This window comes from Gopherus evgoodei, chromosome 3 (assembly GCF_007399415.2).
Source record: "Gopherus evgoodei ecotype Sinaloan lineage chromosome 3, rGopEvg1_v1.p, whole genome shotgun sequence".
NCBI classification, from domain to species: Eukaryota; Metazoa; Chordata; order Testudines; family Testudinidae; genus Gopherus; species Gopherus evgoodei.
This window is the reverse complement of record NC_044324.1, coordinates 182319943-182338946: the sequence shown is the minus strand read 5'-3', so window position 1 is coordinate 182338946 and position 19004 is coordinate 182319943. Positions and strand designations below refer to the sequence as shown.

The 19004-nt window shown below is 47.9% G+C and overlaps 1 protein-coding gene across 5 annotated transcripts; it reads left to right on the top strand.

Annotated features, from left to right (window-relative positions):
- The first annotated feature begins 471 nt into the window (after positions 1-471).
- Positions 472-18778, top strand: MRPS10 (mitochondrial ribosomal protein S10). 5 transcript variants are annotated; one of them, XM_030557625.1, is made up of 7 exons: positions 472-540; positions 14696-14760; positions 14855-14927; positions 16082-16221; positions 16944-17052; positions 17871-17960; positions 18329-18778. In XM_030557625.1, the coding sequence occupies exons 2-7, from the start codon at positions 14735-14737 to the stop codon at positions 18413-18415; spliced, it is 525 nt and encodes a 174-aa protein (XP_030413485.1). In that variant the 5' UTR covers positions 472-540; positions 14696-14734; the 3' UTR covers positions 18416-18778. The 5 variants fall into 5 exon arrangements, with proteins under 5 accessions (XP_030413485.1, XP_030413482.1, XP_030413483.1 ...); XM_030557622.1 differs by lacking the exon at positions 472-540 and adding an exon at positions 547-648; XM_030557623.1 differs by lacking the exon at positions 472-540 and adding an exon at positions 12764-12792.
- The last annotated feature ends 226 nt before the right edge of the window (positions 18779-19004 follow it).

Sequence of the window (19004 nt, the reverse complement as noted above, 5' to 3'; positions counted from 1 at the left end):
ACGTGTTTCAAGACCCCCCAAGCCCTCACGCCTGGTGGGGGTCCTCACAGGCAGCGCCGCCCAGGCCCGCTAGGGTGGTTGGGGCCGGGGACAAGCTGGGCGCCTCCAGGGGGGCAAAGACCAGGCGCGTACTGGAAAATGGTGCCTGGGGCCTATCCCGGCCTGGAGCCCTGGGCGGCAGATGTAACCGGCTCGCGGCTGGCGAAGGGACGATGGGTGTAAGGCGGAGGAGCCGCCTTGGGGCCTCTCAGCCATTGGCAGGGAGCGGAGGCGCCTTCCCCTCGGGCTCTGTCACGGGGGGCTCCCACGTGACGGGGGGGCCTGAGGCCGACGCTCTGCTCAGGCAGGGTGAGGGGGGGCGGTGCCGCCGCAGCTTTGGGACGTGACAGTGCGGGAGGGGTGGGGCCTGTTCTGTGTCACGTGGGCGGGTCTGGCTCCTCTGCCGACTTGCTACTCGAGCGCGAGCTGCTGCCTAGTTACCGGCGGGATGACGGACTCTATGGCAGCAGGTTGCGGGTGGGGCCGCTCTATCCTTCCCGGGTCAGCTCTACGGTGCGGTGGCTGCCGGAAGTTGCCAGGGGAGGCGGGACTGTGAGCAAGATGGCGGCGTGGGGAGGCGTGAGCCGCTTGTGGCGGCGGTGCTGCCAGGTACCGGGGGCGGGCTGCAGCCACAGGGCGCGCGCACCCCAGCGATGCTCCGACCTGCCTCCAGGGCCATCCCGGCTTCCTCGCTCCGTGTCCAGCCGCCCCAGTGCTCAGCGCGCTCCTGACCTGAGCCCTCGGCTGCTCCTCAGCCCCCTCCGCCAGCGCTGCCGGACACGAGCCAGGGCCCCGACCCCGACCCCCGCCCGGGTGTCCGCAGCCCGAGCAGAGGTGCCGGCGTTACAGCCCTGGGGGCTGCAGCCCGCTTGACTCCCGGCTCCGCTGCACGGACCCATAACGGGGCTTGGGCTTCTCGGCTGGCGCCCTGGGGGCCGCGGCAGCTGGGTCAAGAATTGAGCGGCCGCAGCCGGTGCAGTGTGAGACGCAGCTCTGGGTCTGCGTTTGCCACTGAGGGTGTAGTGAGCATGTTCAGTAACCTCTGCTGAAGTCACTGCCCTTACTTGTAAAAGGAGAGAAGAGTCCTGTGGCACTTCATAGATTAACAGAGGTATTGGAGCATGAGCTTTCCTGGGTGGATACACACTTCGTTGCTGGTTTGTACGGGGTTAAAAGGGGGCAGATCGACAGGGGATGGTCTGAGCAGGGGGGTGGAAATTGACTGGTCGGGGGTTCAAGCAGCTGAAAGCAGGCTTAGGCTAGGGGCTGAAAGGCAAAGTCAGGGAGGGGGCTAGGTGCTGGGGTGAGGCACTGCCAGAGGGCAAAACTGGGGCATAGGGGGTGACCGTTACCCCGGTGGACTGAGAGACCAGTGTTTTCAAAAATAGCGAGGGGGGCAGAGGGACTTCTTCATTTCCCCTCCCACAGGACAGTTCCTCTCAGAATGGGCTTCTCAAGGCTGGGTTCTTAGCATCACAGGCATCTCACGGCTTAGTCACGACAGCTCCTCTCAGGCCATGTCTACATCTAAAATTTTGCAGCGCTGGTTGTTACAGCTGTATTAGTACAGCTGTATAGGGCCAGCGCTGCAGAGTGGCCACACTTACAGCAACTAGCGCTGCAAGTGGTGTTAGATGTGGCCACACTGCAGCGCTGTTGGGCGGCTTCAAGGGGGGTTCCGGGACGAGAGAGCAAACCGGGAAAGGAAACCATCTTCCCCGCGGTTTGCTCTCTCGGTCCCGGAGCCAGCCAGCAAACCGCAGGGAAGGAGACCTGCTTGCTCGGGGTTCCGGGACCGAGAGAGCAAACCGGGAACGCCGCGGTTTGCTCTCTCGGTCCCGGAGCCACCCAGCAAACCGCAGGGAAGGAGACCTGCTTGCTCGGGGTTCCGGGACCGAGAGAGCAAACCGGGAACGCCGCGGTTTGCTCTCTCGGTCCCGGAGCCAGCCAGCAAACCGCAGGGAAGGAGACCTGCTTGCTCGGGGTTCCGGGACCGAGAGAGCAAACCGGGAACGCCGCGGTTTGCTCTCTCGGTCCCGGAGCCACCCAGCAAACCGCAGGGAAGGAGACCTGCTTGCTCGGGGTTCCGGGACCGAGAGAGCAAACCGGGAACGCCGCGGTTTGCTCTCTCGGTCCCGGAGCCAGCCAGCAAACCGCAGGGAAGGAGACCTGCTTGCTCGGGGTTCCGGGACCGAGAGAGCAAACCGGGAACGCCGCGGTTTGCTCTCTCGGTCCCGGAGCCACCCAGCAAACCGCAGGGAAGGAGACCTGCTTGCTCGGGGTTCCGGGACCGAGAGAGCAAACCGGGAACGCCGCGGTTTGCTCTCTCGGTCCCGGAGCCAGCCAGCAAACCGCAGGGAAGGAGACCTGCTTGCTCGGGGTTCCGGGACCGAGAGAGCAAACCGGGAAAGGAGACCAGCTTTGCCGCGGTTTGCTCTCTCGGTCCCGGAGCCAGCCAGCAAACCGCAGGGAAGGAGACCTGCTTGCTCGGGGTTCCGGGACCGAGAGAGCAAACCGGGAACGCCGCGGTTTGCTCTCTCGGTCCCGGAGCCACCCAGCAAACCGCAGGGAAGGAGACCTGCTTGCTCGGGGTTCCGGGACCGAGAGAGCAAACCGCGGCGAAGCTGGTTTCCTTTCCCGGTTTGCTCTCTCGGTCCCGGAACCCCGAGCAAGCAGGTCTCCTTCCCTGCGGTTTGCTGGGTGGCTCCGGGACCGAGAGAGCAAACCGCGGCGAAGCTGGTCTCCTTTCCCGGTTTGCTCTCTCGGTCCCGGAACCCCGAGCAAGCAGGTCTCCTTCCCTGCGGTTTGCTGGCTGGCTCCGGGACCGAGAGAGCAAACCGGGAAAGGAAACCAGCTTGATTACCAGAGGCTTCCTCCTTCCACGAAGGTCAAGAAAAGCGCTGGTAACTGTCTACATTGGATTACCAGCGCTGGATCACCAGCGCTGGATCCTCTACACCCGAGACAAAACGGGAGTACGGCCAGCGCTGCAAACAGGGAGTTGCAGCGCTGGTTGTGCCCTGCAGATGTGTACACCTTCAAAGTTGCAGCGCTGTAACTCCCTCACCAGCGCTGCAACTTTCTGATGTAGACAAGCCCTCAGTCTGATGTAACCTACTGAGGTGCTGAGGGAGACTTGATTTGGTGAAATATTTTACATTCAGCCCTGAAAAACAAAGAATCCCTTATCAGTTTATATGACTGCATGCAGTCTCATGAACACCCATTGTTTCATGTTCTCTATATGTATATATAGCTCTTCCTACTGTATTTTCCACTGCATGCATGCGATGAAGTGGGCTGTAGCCCATGAAAGCTTATGCTCAAATAAATCTGTTAGTCTCTAAGGTGCCACAAGTACTCCTGTTCTTTTTATGGCTACAGACTAACATGGCTGCTGCTCTGAAGTCTTATAGCAGTTCACAAATGTGTCTTATTTGCTGCTGGGATTCTCTGAATTACTCTTAGCACTTCATTATTTACCTTTGTTATTGTGCTATTTATATTTTAATAACAAGTCCTCATTGAAAATATGTCTAAGTAAGTACTTGCTAGTAGTTTTAGCAATGACATGTCTTTATAGTATTGCACTTGTGTTTTGTTAGCGCAGTAAAGGAAACTGCAAAATAAATGACATTTAAATGACTTCACTCTATTAAGAGGTAATTGATACTTATGTACACCAAGCAGGGTTGTTTGGAAGCTGAAGACTTCATGCTTCCATCCAACAACACTGTCAAGTTTTAGCAAATTAGGACAAGTCACCAAATAAGAACCAGCTTACGTATCAGTAACTGCTACTGAGTACAATTTGCTATCCCGTTCCAGTAGCAGATGAGATCAGATAGCCGTTTAATATCAGTAACTGCTACTAGTAGCAAATTACATCAGTTAGCAGTTTTTCACACTACACCCGCTCATGGTGTCTGGCCCAGAGAGCTGTGCAGAGACCATCACCTTGAGGGGCTGGGTAGCACCTGGGAGCCCAACTCCTGGACCAGGAGCCCAGCATGCCAGGGCTGTACAAAGGCAGTGCAAATAGGCAGCCCCGCTCCAAGAGTTAACAGTCTTGGGGCTTTACCCCTATTTCTAAGTTTTGTGTTTGTTTAATTCTAAATTAAAGTCAGAGACATGGACTATATTTAGTTAATATTGCTGTTTCACCAGCTGTGCTGCGGAAGCCCTGCTTGAATTTCTCACATTCTTCGCTTTGGCTAATAGTGTTTTGACTTCCATGTTAACACAGATGATTCCTGTGGATTGACTTGGATTTGTAGCTAACATGACAATCATGGGGACATCTGCTCTACTCATGTCACTGGACACATCTGGGCTAGAGTTGAGGGTTATAGCTTTGGATATAAAAAAGGTGTTCTTAACATGGATTAGTAGCTTGAGTTCAACTCCAGGCTCTCCTATAGGCTTTAACTTAAACTACAAATGAGTTGAAAGCAGAGTTGCTGTGTTTTCTATTTTATTTTAATCCAAGTTAAGAACAGATTTTGGAGGAGGGTAGGGTAGATACACCTGTTATCCAAGACTATTGATTTAGGGCTGTATCTATCCAAGTGGAGCAAAAGACCTGTTTCAGTGGTCCAGCCTTGTAGAATGTCTATCAAGGTCCATCACAGATTGCTTTCTGGAAGTGTACTCTTTCTGAAAGACAAGTTTAGCAATGAATTGGTTGGATTTTGTAATCTGTTGTTCATGGCCACTGATATAGTGGCCCCCAAAAGCCATCTCCCAGTTGTGCCCTGGCGTGGTTCCTGTGGCTTACAGATTACTTGGTGGATGAAGCAAAGAGATGGCTAGCATGTGAGAAGTATCTAACTGAGAAAATTAATTTTGAAATTTATGCTGTGGAAGTGAAAGAAACGAAGATTTGGGACTAAGCTATGTGAGGGACTGCTGTTTTCCCTATGTAATTTCTGCAGCAATTGTCAGAGAAGTTGCTTGAGTTCTCTCAAGTTTGAGAGTAAATTACCAGTTGGGGTTCCCCATTAAGTCCCTCTACTTTGGAATTTGCTTTCTTCCTGAGACGTGTTAACATTCCAAGCTCCAAGATTTGCTTTTTTCCTGCAGTGTGTATGGGAGGAGGACAAAGTTGAGGCTCTTTTTTGGATGATTGTTGTTAGGAGAGGACCAATTTTGTTTAGCCAGGAGGGTCAACCTGTATATGGAATTTGAATTACATTGTACTGTAGTTTGTTAGAGTATCTGTAGCTTTGTGGGATGGCCAGCTTTTGAAATAAATTAAAAAATATTTGACTTAAATTGTAGAATAAATGGAACTATTACAAAACATATATTTTAATAGGTGCTGAATGCCCCTCCCACTATATGTATTCACCAATTTACCTTACAGTCCAGCTTTTAACACATTTTAAGATTACTGTCAATTTTATTTAGCAGAAGCACATGACTCTGTAATGTCCCTGTACACATTATTAGCACAATGCAAGAAAGGAAAAAGTGTGCAGGAATAATGCTTTACACATTTAAATAATGTTAAAAAGGCTATAACGTTTGATACCACAAAGGAGCATAACTCCCCATACTGAAGATTTAAAAACAAAGCTTGATGAAACAGTAGATCACTTTAAACACAGAATCGATTACAAATGTTTGTGTCCAGAAGTTTTAAAAACATAAATTGCAAAAAATGGAATGTGTGTAAGAATATAAATCTGCCATTCAGTCAATTAAAAGGGATAAACAATGCACCAAGGTGTAAACTTAATACCTATTGTGAACTTGAGATGCCCACTCTTGTTTTGAGGAGAGGAAGGACATTAATTATCAAACATCTCTTCTCATTCGTTTGATATAGACAATTAACTTTCTCATTAATTTCAACATATTCTGCTACTCTCTAATATTCTGTAGTTATGAAAGTTAGTGTGATGCTTACAAAGCACATAGTGAATATAACATGTATATATATATTTACATACAAACAACTATATTAAGATTGCAGAGTCAGAAGTTAGAAAACGTTGGAATTAAGGTTGTCTGTACAACCTTAATTTAGCCCCCTTGTGTATATGCATTACAATAGTCTTTAATTACGTTATCACCATTTTTTCTGCAGGACACCTGCCTCATTCAGTGCCCAAGTTGGACAGTGCTAACTGTATGGGTGGCAATTCAGTATATCTTTTATACTCATTCAATGTGCAGTCCCATTCAATATTTCTGCATGCCATTCATGCGCTTTTCTGTGGTACTTATCACAGTAGTACCCGAGTGCTTCACAAATGTTAATGAACTTATCTTCACAAAACCATTGTAAGTTAGGTAGGTGGTATTATCTCTGTTGTAGGACAGGTGATGAACTAAGGCATAGAGAAGTTAAGTCAAAACTATCAGGTATTCACTAAAATCAGGAGACTTGATTTCTCAGAGTAGTTAGCATTTTGTAGCATTTCATATGTTCAATGCACAGCTCTAATTGACTTCAGCTGCAGTTGAGTGCTCAGTTCTTCTGCAAATCTGACTCCAGGTGTCTCAAGCTGGGTACTTTGAAATAAGGTACACAATTTGTAGCCACCTGTGAATGTTTTGGTTGAAGTGACTTGTCAGCATTACGTAAGAACTTTATGGCAGAGGCCGAAATACTATTCAGTTCTTTTACAGTCTTTCCTCATTCTTCTTCAAGTGATTGCTCATATCCATTCCAGTTAGGTGTGCGCGCGCCGCATGCACGTTCGTCAGAAGACTTTTTACCCTAGCAACACTCGGTGGGTCGGCTGGGCGCCCCCTGGAGTGGCACTGCTGTGACACTGGATATATACCCCAGCTGACCCAGCCACCCTTCATTTCCTCCTTATCACCCGTGTCGGTCGTTGGAACAGTGGAGCGTGGCTTAGCTGACCTCCCCTTCCCTAGCTACTCGTAGTTCTCGTTCGTTATCGTGTATATATTTATAATCCTTTTAGAGAGAGAGAGAGAGAGTTAGTTTAGTTTAGTAATAGTTAGCGGGGTTCGGGGAGTAGCCCATTCCCCGCACCCGGTGCCGGAGCCCATGCCCGGCTCACCGGGTTTCAAACCGTGCTCGGCCTGCCACAAGCCGATACCGACCGGAGAGCCGCACAACTCCTGTTTGAAGTGCCTCGGGGAATCGCACTTGACAGCTAAGTGCCCCATTTGCAAGGCTTTCAAGCTGAGAACAGAAAAGGAGCGGGACATCAGGCTTAAACAGCTCCTCATGGAGGCAGCCCTCACCCCTCCGCTTTCGGCACAGAGTGCTGGTCAATCGGTGAGCAGAAGTGCCTCTGTGGCACCGGACCACACCGGTACGCCTAAAGACTCACGTCACAGGACGTCACCGGCACCGAAGTCGGCTCTACAATGCTCCCTCTCCCCAAGGTTGAGGAAGGCGAAGACTCCTGCTGCTTCGGCACCGACCGCACCGCAGTCAGAGAGTACGTCTAAGTCGGATCGCCCGGCGCCGACACCCGCTGCGGCACCAACTAAATCAGCGCCGTCAAGTCCGGTGCCTGTTAGGTCCCCGGCGCGTGCCACGGTAGAGCTCATCATATCGTCCACGCCAGAGGCGTTCTCAGCAGCGAGGGACCTGATCGCCCTGACAGACTCGGCACTGCCTCTACCCCTGGCACCGCCGGTGAAGGTAATCCAATCCCTAGGCAAGCCGACCTTGATTAGACCATCCTCTGTCGGCGCAGCTGACCGGCACCGCTCATGATCACGGTCCTGCAGACACTCCAGGTCCAGGTGGCGCTCCTGCTCTTGACGCCGTTCGCAGTCCCAGCACCGTTCTACTACATGGCACCAGTCAGACTCACGGCACCGGTTGGACTCTCGTTCACCGGCTCATTACCCGTGGCACTGCTCCAGTTCTCTGCGCTGCTCCAGGCACCGTGCCTCCTGAAGCCATTCACGACGCCGGGATTCGAGATCTCGGTCGACCTCCTGGCACCGATCTGGTCACAGGTCCCGCTCTCGATCCCGGTACCGATATGCATCCCCGATACTGAGTGGAGCCTGGTCCGTTGGAACATCTGCACAAGGCTTCTCCGCTCCTCCATGACCATCCAGGCATACGTCGGTGTCCTCCCACGTGGACAGCTACTATGGCCAAGACCGCGATTCCGATGTGCCCACTGGAGTGTTTCAGGAAGCCCGGTCTCAGGACCCAGGACCTCACCATTGGTCCTTTTGGACACCTTGGGCATACTACCAGGCCCAAGGTGCTCCGCTAGTTCTGGCCCGCTCTGCTTCATCAGAGCACCGAGCACCAGAGGCCACAGTTAGTCGTCCTCTTCCACCTGGGACGGAGGAGCCACTAGTCCACCCACTGGGTTCCCCGGTGCCACTGGAGCAGGAACCGGCACAGGAGCAAGAGGCCATACAGGACCCGCTCGTCCCCAGCGTTTCATCTTCTTCCTCTCCAGATGAGGCAGTGGCAGGGACTTCCTCCTCGGGGCCGCCTCCAATAGACCTAAGAGCCCATCAGGACCTTCTCAGGAGAGTGGCGCTCAACATGAACTTTCAGGTGGAGGAGGTCCCGGAGGTCGAGGACCCTGTAGTGAGCATCCTGTTGGCAGATGCCCCCACTAGGGTGGTATTGCCCTTTATCAGGACCATCCAGGCTAATGCAGACACCTTATGGCAGTCCCCAGCCTCCATCCCCCCTACGGCAAAGGGGGTCGAGCGCAAATACATGGTACCCTCTCGAGGGTACGAGTATCTATATGTCCACCCTCCTCACTGGTTGTCCAATCGGTCAACGAGAGGGAGCGCCATGGCCAACAGGCGCCAGCCCCAAAGTCCAAGGAGGCTAGGCAAATGGACCTACTCGGCCACAAGGTGTATTTGGCAGGCGCCCTACAGCTCCGGGTGGCAAATCAGCAGGCTCTACTGAGCCATTATAGCTACAACACCTGGGCAGAGGTGGGTAGATATACAGAGCTACTCCCCCTGGACTCCCGACAGGAATTCGCTGCATTCCTAGAGGGAAAAAAGGTGGCCAGAACCTCCCTCCAGGCTTCTCTAGATGCAGCTGACTTGGCAGCCAGAACTGTGGCCTCCGGTATCACGAGACGCATCTCATGGCTACAGGTGTCCAACCTGCCGCCTGAATTACAATATACCATCCAGGACTTACCCTTCGATGGTAAGGGTCTGTTCTTGGAGAAGACTGACCCCAGGCTACAAAGCTTGAAAGACAACAGGGTCGTAGTGCGCTCCTTGGGCATGCATACACCTGTGACCCAACGCAGACCTTTCCGTCCCCAGACTCACCGCCCATACTTTGTGCCCAGACACAGGCAAGACTTTAGCAGATGGCGCGGGCGGGGTGGCCGTAGACTCCAGTCCGGACCCCAGGGGGCCCAAAACTACGGCTCCTCAAAACCACTAGCGGGGCCTAACTCTACCTTTTGAAGGTATGCCCAAGGACGGTGTACCAGTTTCAGGACAGGATCCTTTTCCTCCCTTCTCCAGCCGCCTCTCCTACTTCCTCCCGGCGTGGTCCCAATTGACCTCAGACGTATGGGTCCTACGCACTGTGAAACAAGGATACCACCTCCACTTTGTTTCATCCCCGCCTTCCCACCCTCCCACCCAGTCCCTCTTCAGGGACCCCTCTCACGAGCAGTTCCTTCTACAAGAGGTGCAGACGCTCCTTGCCGTAGGAGCAATAGAGCAGGTGCCACAAAGAGAAGGGCAAAGGGTTTTACTCCCGGAACTTTCTGATCCCCAAGTCGAAAGGAGGCCTCAGGCCCATCTTAGACCTGCGAGGCCTCAACAAGTTCATGATAAAGTTGAAGTTCCGCATGGTCTCCCCAGGGACCATTATCCCGTCCTTGGATCCTGGAGACTGGTATGCTGCCCTGAATATGATGGACACGTAATTTCACATTGCCATTTTTCCTCCACACAGGAGGTACCTTCACCTTGTAACCAACACCAGCACTTCCAGTTCACGGTCCTCCCCTTTGGCCTCTCCACGGCCCCAAGGGTGTTTACAAAGTGCATGACTGTAGTTGCCGCAGACCTCCGTCGACGTCGGATACATGTATTCCCGTATCTGGACCACTGGCTCATCAGAGGGACCTCCAAGACACAGGTCAGACAGCATATAGACATTGTCAGGGACCTATTCACACTCTTAGGCCTGATGCTCAATGTGGACAAATCCACACTGGTCCCCACACAAAGGCTAGACTTCATAGGAGCTACCCTGGACTCCAATCTAGCCAAGGCCTACCTACCCCAGCCACGATTCCAGGCAATGGCAACGATCATTCGAGGTCTGCAGAACTTCCCGACGACCTCGGCTCGCACCTGTCTTGGTCTCCTAGGTCACATGGCTGCCTGTACTTATGTGACCAAATATGCCAGGCTCCGCCTCTGACCCCTCCAAACGTGTTTCGGTCTACCATCTGGGCAGGGACCCGATAGACACAATAGTCACCATTCCCCCGAGCACCCTACGCTCCCTCGACTGGTGGCTAACACCCTCCCTCGTATGTGCAGGGTTACTGTTCCATCTGCCACAACCCTCACTGTCCCTGACAACGGACGCATCCTCTCTCTGATGGGGGGCTCACCTCGGACACCTTCGTACCCAGGGCCTTTAGTCACCACAGGAGCTGACGCTTCACATAAATGTCCGAGAGCTGAGAGCGATCCACCTGGCGTGCCAGACATTCCAGCAGCATCTACAGGGCCGTTGTGTCTCAGTGTTTACAGACAACACAACTGCCATGTATTATATCAACAAACAGGGAGGGAGTCAATCTTCCCTCCTCTGTCAGGAGACCATCCGACTCTGGGACTTCTGCATAGCCCGCTCGATAGACCTGGTAGCGTCCTTTCTCCCAGGGGTTTGGAACACTCTAGCGGATCAGCTGAGCAGATCCTTCCTCTGCTACGAATGGTCGATAAGACCAGATGATGTTCATTCGGTCTTCCAGAAGTGAGGCTTTCCCCACATAGACCTGTTCGCCTCTCTCACAAACAGGAAATGCCAAGCATTCTTCTCCTTCCAGGGTCTTTCACCGGGATCAATCTCGGACGCATTCCTCATGTCGTGGAAGCACCGGCTGCTCTATGCCTTCCCTCCGTTCCCGCTGGTTCACAAGGTCCTGGTAAAACTCCACAGAGACAGAGCGCACCTAATCATGATCGCGCCAGCATGGCCCAGACAGCACTGGTACACCACACTGCTCAACTTGTCCATAGCCAGCCCAATTACCCTGCCTCTCCACCCGGACCTCATAACGCAGGACCATGGCAATCTTCGCCACCCGGACCTGCAGGCCCTCCACCTCGCAGCATGGCTCCTGCGTGGCTAAACAGGTCGGAGTTACGCTGCTCTGCTCCGGTATAAACATATACTCCTGAGTAGCAGAAAGCTTCCACTCGGTCAACGTATCTGGCCAAGTGGAAACGCAGCCTACTACTCCCTCTCAGGTCTCGATCCCCACTATCTTGGACTACCTCTGGTCGCTTAAGCAGCAGGGCCTGGCGATATCGTCTCTGAGGGTGCACTTGGTGGCCATCTCTACATTCCATCCAGGGGAGAGTGGACATTCCCGTGTTTTCCCATCCTTTAGTTACTAGATTTCTCAAGGGCCTGGAGCGCCTCTACCCCCAAGTACGCCGCTCTGCCCCTACCTGGGACCGCAGTCTAGTCCTAAGCAGGCTTATGCTTCCACCATTCGAGCCGTTGGCAACTTGCTTGCTGCTATACCTGTCCTGGAAGACAGTTTTCTTAGTAGCCATTACATCAGCCAGATGAATCTCCGAGCTTTGAGCGCCAGCGGTGGACCCACCATATACTGTCTTTCACAAGGACAAGGTACAGTTGCGACCACATCCGGCATTCCTCCCTAAGGTGGTGTTGGCCTTCCACACCAATCAGGACATCTTCCTTCCAGTCTTCTTCCCGAAGCCTCACCCATATCAGCGGGAACAGCAGTTACACTCCTTAGATGTCCGTAGGGTGCTCGCTTTTTATATCGATCGGATGAAGCCCTTCCGGAAATCGCCCCAACTCTTCGTTGCTGTGGCTGACTGGATGAAAGACCTACCTGTCTCCTCCCAGAGGATCTCCTCTTGGGTGACGGCATGCATCCGCACGTGCTATGACCTGGCTCATGTTCCCTTGGGCCATCTCACTGCACATTCTACCAGAGCTCAGGCTTCATCAGCCGCCTTCCTGGCCCATGTCCCAATCCAGGAGAGGTGTCATGCAGCTACCTGGTCCTCGGTCCACACCTTTGCTTCGCACTATGCTCTGGTCCAACAGTCTAGAGATGATGCAGCCTTTGGCTCAGCAGTTTTGCACTCTGCCACATCTCACTCCGACCCCACCGCCTAGGTAAGGCTTGGGAATCACCTAACTGGAATGGATATGAGCAATCACTCGAAGAAGAAAAGACGGTTACTCACTTTTGTAACTGTTGTTCTTCGAGATGTGTTGCTCATATCGATTCCAAACCCACCCTCCTTCCCCACTGTCGGAGTAGCCAGCAAGAAGGAACTGAAGGGTGGCTGGGTCGGCTGGGGTATATATCCGGTGCCATAGCGGCGCCTCTCCAAGGGGCGCCCAGCCGATCTACTCAGTGTTACTAGGGTTAAAAAGTCTTCCGATGAACGTGCACGTGGCGCGCGCACACCTAACTGGAATGGATATGAGCAACACATCTTGAAGAACAACAGTTACAAAGGTGAGTAACCGTCTTTTCACTACACGCCTCCTAACTTCTGTAGCAAATGAGAGAGGTCCTGCAGACAACAGCTTCATTCACAAGCCTGATTCATTTCCTGAACACAATTTATAGTGTGGAGTGAATAAGCCAGGGGTCTTGTGGGAAAAATAGAATGTGATCATGTAATTAAAGACTAGATGCACAAGGGGACACATTACGGTTGCATGGAAAACCTTAATTCTAGCACGTTCTCCCTTTTAAGTGCTTGACTTTGGAACATTAACTTTATTTTAAAATAGATTTTTGCATGTAATTTCCTATTTTAAAAACAAAACAAAACTGAAAATTGATCCTGGCTTGGCTCAATAGCAGGCTTGGAACTTTTAGATACATAGCACAGGTCTCTACCATTTGAGCTAATGAAGTGACTGGTAGCAGTAGCAGGCTTTTCTCCTGTGTGGACCATCCACTAAAGGGAGATACTTGCCACTGGGTTTCACAGCTGTTTACTAGGCAGCAGAGGAGTAGTTGGACTCGGGAATCCTGGATTCTGTTCCAGATTCTGGAAGTGAGTGTGCTTTTGCTGTTACAGACCCTTCTTTCCCTGCCTGTCCTATTCTGCCGCTGTGAAGCCTGTTTCTGTGACTTCCCTTCTCCCTCTTAAATTCCAGTGAGGCATCCTCTTTTTCCTCCTGGGTGCTGCAGGGGGACCATTGAGAGTATAGGTGAGACAGTCTCCTTGCTCTGAGTTCCACTGCCCCAGCATCTGGGTGCTAAGAGCAACAATGATTGGACAAGTCCTGCTTAGCCCCTGGAGCCTTGGACTGGAACAGGCTCAGTCACTCTGGGGATGTTGCCTGCTCAGTCTGGGTGCCCCATAGGAGCTATTTGGGGTGGAGAGTGCTCACTAGAGATAGAATCTTACCTGATAATTTACCTGCTAAATTCTAACACGTTTCTACTGAGCATGTGCAAATTCTGATTTTTCATAGACAAGTAACTTGGCCAAATTTGGGTGAATTGTCACAGGGGCAGAGCTAACATGTCTGTTGTTCTATGAAAACAAAGACAAAAAGACTGTAATTGTACTGTGAAATACTCTATATATTGCTATATCCTGCATTCAGAAATGGAATGACATCACATGCTGGAGTCCGTTATTGTGCTAATAAAATTAGTAATATTCAATTTTTGTATTGAGTTCTAACTCAGGGTATTCTTATAATTATGACTTTGTATCATTGGTAATCAATTAGTTTCTTCCTCAGTCGTCTTATTTGCTAGTGATTATGTAGGTAGGCATATATATTAGGTAATGAGTTCATATTTTTTTTGTATTCATGTAATGGTAATATATTGACAAGTAAAGTAACTGTTAATCCAAAAAAATTTTCTGTGTGAGCTAGTCAGATTTGCATTTCCAACACACAAACTTTAATGTGGAATTTCTGCACAAAGTAAAGGTAATTTCCATATTACTTTAGTTCTGAATCCTTCTAGAAAGATACCATACAAATTAATTAAACTAGTCATTTTACAATGTGTTCAACTGAGGGCAACGTTCGCTATAGACCCTAGGTGTAAATGAACTTTGTTTAGGAATCAAAGTGATGTTTATTCAGGCTTATGCACTGGAATAGCAGCTGCTGCCTTTTTATACCAATCATGCAGCCATTCCAAACTACTTGGTCTACATTCCCTTCTGTGCCATCACTTTTGGAGCAAGAACGAAACTCCTCTAACCAGGATGTGTTTCATTGCTCTGCACCAACACTATGCACAGATTTCAAGTTACTATAGAGCCTCTCTACAAAAAGATGCATTTAATCTTTCATATGCTAAGTTCTTCATGGTACCTCCAGACTTGCATTTATTTATTTGTCTAGAAAATAATAACTAGCTTTTAACAAATCTACATTAAGCTGATAACTTTTAATCTGAAAGATGCCATCTGATGATTTAACTTATTTTCACAGGGACTAGGGACTTTTCCTGTAAATTACTCAAGCAGAGATATGCCAAAGCAATATCGTTTTCTTCTGTAAGTATAACATTTAATAATGAAGTCTGAAAAACCCTGAGCTCTTAATTTGTAATCATGTTAAATGTGGTCTTTTCTCCCTCCTCCCATCTAGAAACAAGGACTTGTTGTGGGTTCAGTTCTCAGGATTCCACAGAGATTTACACCATCATATGGACAATTCTTTGGTATGTGATTAAGTAGACCCTCTACTTATTATATACATTCTCAGTAACAAAGCAAATACACAAACTCAGACTTATTTTAGCATAGGTGAGTATTTTTTTAATTATGCAAAATCCCATTAGGAAAAGAATATTTATAGTATGAGTTGGATTATTACTCATTGAGGTCTCATTTTCAATGAGGTCCTAATATCAGAAGGGTAGCCGTATTAGTCTGGATTTGTAAAAGCAGCAAAGAGTCCTGTGGCACCTTATAGACTAACAGACGTTTTGGAGCATGAGCTTTCGTGGGTGAATACCCACTTCGTCGGATGCAAATGAGGTCCTAGGGATACAATCTCCATTTAGAATAGAAATGTTGTATTCTTGTGGAAAGTCCTTTCATTTTAAAATACGTATGGTAGATACTTTAAAAGGAGAAATTTTAATTCCCATTTTACTTATGTTTCATCTTATCCTGGTGGAGGGAGTCCTGTGTATTTCTCTTCTGCTACAGAGAGAATTGCCGACAATGCAGGGCCTGAGAAGGTGACTTCTCCAGTGCCAAAAAAAAGTAATAGTAGACTGGTTTTAGGGAAGAATCTGCAACTCTTCAGAAGTCGCTGAGCTCTACTCTTAACTTCAACTATTGCAAGACTTACTGCATTTTTTTTTCCTGAGTCATCTTGAAGAGCCCTCACTCTCCTGGTCAAGAACTTCTGAATGCTCAAAATTTAGAGGCTTGGTCTACGCTAGAAAATTAAGTTGGTTTAACTATGTCACTCAGGGGTGTAGTTAAATATGCTCAGCATAATTAAGCCAACCTAACCCCCAGTGTAGACAGCTTCCATTGTTCTTCCATAGACCTAAATACTGCCTCTTGGGGAGGTGGATTACCTATACCTACAGAAAAATCTAGGCCAATGGGCTTAGCTGGAGTGTTTTTAAATGTATTTATACCCTAAGTCATGCACAGGTCTGTCATCTTTCACAGAATTGGTAATAGTGGCAAATTAGTCACAGGCTGACAAAACTATAAAGTACAATTAGGTTGAGCTGCCTATAGTATTTTTCCCCCATATAGGATAGTTGGGTGTATAAGATAAATGTGTATTGTATTAATTAATTAAGGGAAGTATAGACTTATCACCTAACTGTCTTTTTCTTACAAAATGTAGGTATCCATTTCAGATGAACCGGACACATTATACAGGAAATTATCAGTTTTAGTTAAAGGCCATGATAAAACTGTGTTGGACAGTTATGAATATTTTGCAGTGCTTGCTGCTAAAGAACTTGGCATCTCCATTGAAAAAGTGTAAGTGTAGGTGACCTGTTCTCAGCTGCTACTTGTAAAACACCACCCCTTATGGCATCCATAGTTGTAGATTTTTGAGGTATGGAATTTACTTTTGCTAAGTGTTTCAGAAGTGAAAGATGTACACTGATGGCATTTTTTAACTAATTTGAAGCCATTGGGATATTTCCCTGACAAGTGGTTTTAATTTATTTTCCTTGTTATAAAATCCTACACAGGTTTTTTTTTTTTTTTAAAGTTGGTTTTACATGGTGCCTTTCACATAGCAGTAGGATACAATAATAGTTCAAGGACCATAAAGCCAAAATCAACAGCTGTTACACACACAACACTATCTTAAACAGCAAAACATTTTATAGAAAAGGGAATCTTGCCTAGGGTTGTGTGTATTTTTTTAAAGTATCATTTCAGACTTGCTGTAAGGACAGCATCACTGACTGTGCAAGCAGCCCCCTAGTTATCATTATCACTAGCTGAAATTAGTGGGCCTATTTTTCCCCCAGGTCTTTTAATAGTTATTAAGGCAAAATATGGCTGCGGTACCAAAATACACTGGTACTTTTCACACTGCCTCATTCACTTGTGCAAATGTCAACTAAAGCAGGGATCCTGGCATTAAGTCCCGGTGGGTTATGTAGATACTGAAAACAGTGGTTTGATCTAAAAGGGGTATGAATGTGATTTAAAATATGAAATAATATATTTAAATGATTGCATTTTAGACATGAACCTCCCAGGAAGATAGAACGATTCACCCTTCTGAAGTCAATACACATTTTCAAGAAGCACAGAGTTCAGTATGAAATGAGGACACATTATAGATGCTTGGAGGTGAGTGAGTGTATTTGAGGAAAGGAGAGAGCTCAAATAGAACTTCACGTATAGAAAATGACTTTTGTCAAGCATTTAATGTTTGACACTCACTAAAATTCCTGAAATATGTGTGTACTGATTTTACATTTAACCCCAGCATGCAGAACTTCCTAATCCTCTCTGTGGATACTAAAGAGAATACTTGTTATATCTGATGCAATTCATGTACCTTATATTAAAATAATACTACTGAAAAGTATGGTTCTGAGCACACCATTTTCCACATTGTATCTTTTATGTTAATTAAAAATTAGAACAAAATGGCAGATAAACCAGCCCACAGTTGCCTTTAAAAAATAACTACCTTCCTCTTAAACAAAAACAACAACAAAAACTGGCCACCACCCATGTTTGTTGAGGGGAAGAGATTGTCAATTAATGTATGTGTGTAGTGTGCCTAGCATAATAGGATGTTATATAATACCCAGGGCGGCCTTTCTAAATATAGGCTGCACTAATCAAATTACAAGTTAATCTCAGGAGGATCTAGAAGTAAACAAAGGTGTATGTGTTTCTATGCTTCTAGAATACGTGTGTTAAGCAAACGTCGAGTCTGGGAGTACCTTCTCCTACTAACTGTGCATGAGTATGAGAGTGCAAAGATGAGGCTAATCTTTTGCCTGTAGTGAAGGGAAGGTTGAACCTAAGTGCTTTCTTCAGCTTTTCTAACGCTGAGGAAATTTGCCTATCAGTGTGTGCCTATATCATTATACAGTGATATGCTAATAGCAGAAAATATGGTTACTTTTATTTTTAAAACATTTTCTGTGTTTTAGTTAAAACATTTAACTGGCAGTACAGCTGATGTCTATTTGGAATACATCCAAAGAAATTTACCTGAAGGGGTTGCCATGGAAATAAAAAAGGTATAATTGAATTGCTTTCTTGTATTTCTAATAAGAGCTGTGGGATGAGTCTAGTTTTAAGATGAATCAGATGACAGATGGTAGCTGTTGAGATCTGCTGGGACTAATAGCAAGTGTAATTTCTGGAACGTGCAGAAATTCTGGGCTGGCGAGCGTGGGATCCAAACAGTGGAAAGCACAAGATGAAGAGGGGATGGAAGCTATGCTATTCTTAAAATGGCTTCTGCTACTTGGTACTTTCATGTACCTGAATTAAGTATTTGCAATTTGATTTGGGTAAATATGAATACAGCAAAATAATTTATTCTGAGGGAATTGTCACATCTAAGGTGCAAATTGATAGGTATAATTGTTTGTTTTGTTTTTAGACCAAATTAGAGAAACTACCTGAACATATTCAGAAGCCCATTTGGGACAAGCTACCTTCAGTAGAAGAAACAGCAAGCACGTCATGAGCCCTTCATGTACTAAAGCTTTTTCACATCTGTTAGCAATGGAAGCTCAGCCTCTGCCTGTTAACATTTTAAACACAGCATCTTCTCAGAGGTGTTACCCTCTATCCAACCTCAAACCCTGTCTTAATTTTGCAAACAATACTTAAAAATTATGATGAGACAGGTCATTTGCTACCCTAATTATCAGTGAGTTAGGATCCCAGCTCCAGGCCATTAGCAGAAAGACTGGACTGCTGTGAAAATGTTTTGTCTGTTTTTCTTTTATCTAAGTCTTATGTGGCCAAAACTTGATAAATGTACATGAACAGGTCATGGATGTACGGTAATGGCTTATTTCTGCATAAACACCACAGGATTTGTGAATTTACTGTCACTGAGGCTGATATTTGAAGCACATATCTCAGAGTTTTTCTGTGACCTATTAAATTTTATTTAAAATATTTATTGCTAGGATAGTCTCCTGAAAAAGGTTACATTTATCTTCTTTTGTTATACTTGGCAAGATGACAGTAAAAGCACATTGAAGAGAACTTTCAGGACTTATTTTAGTATTCACCACTCAGCTGAGCAGGTGGGGCACTTACAGGTC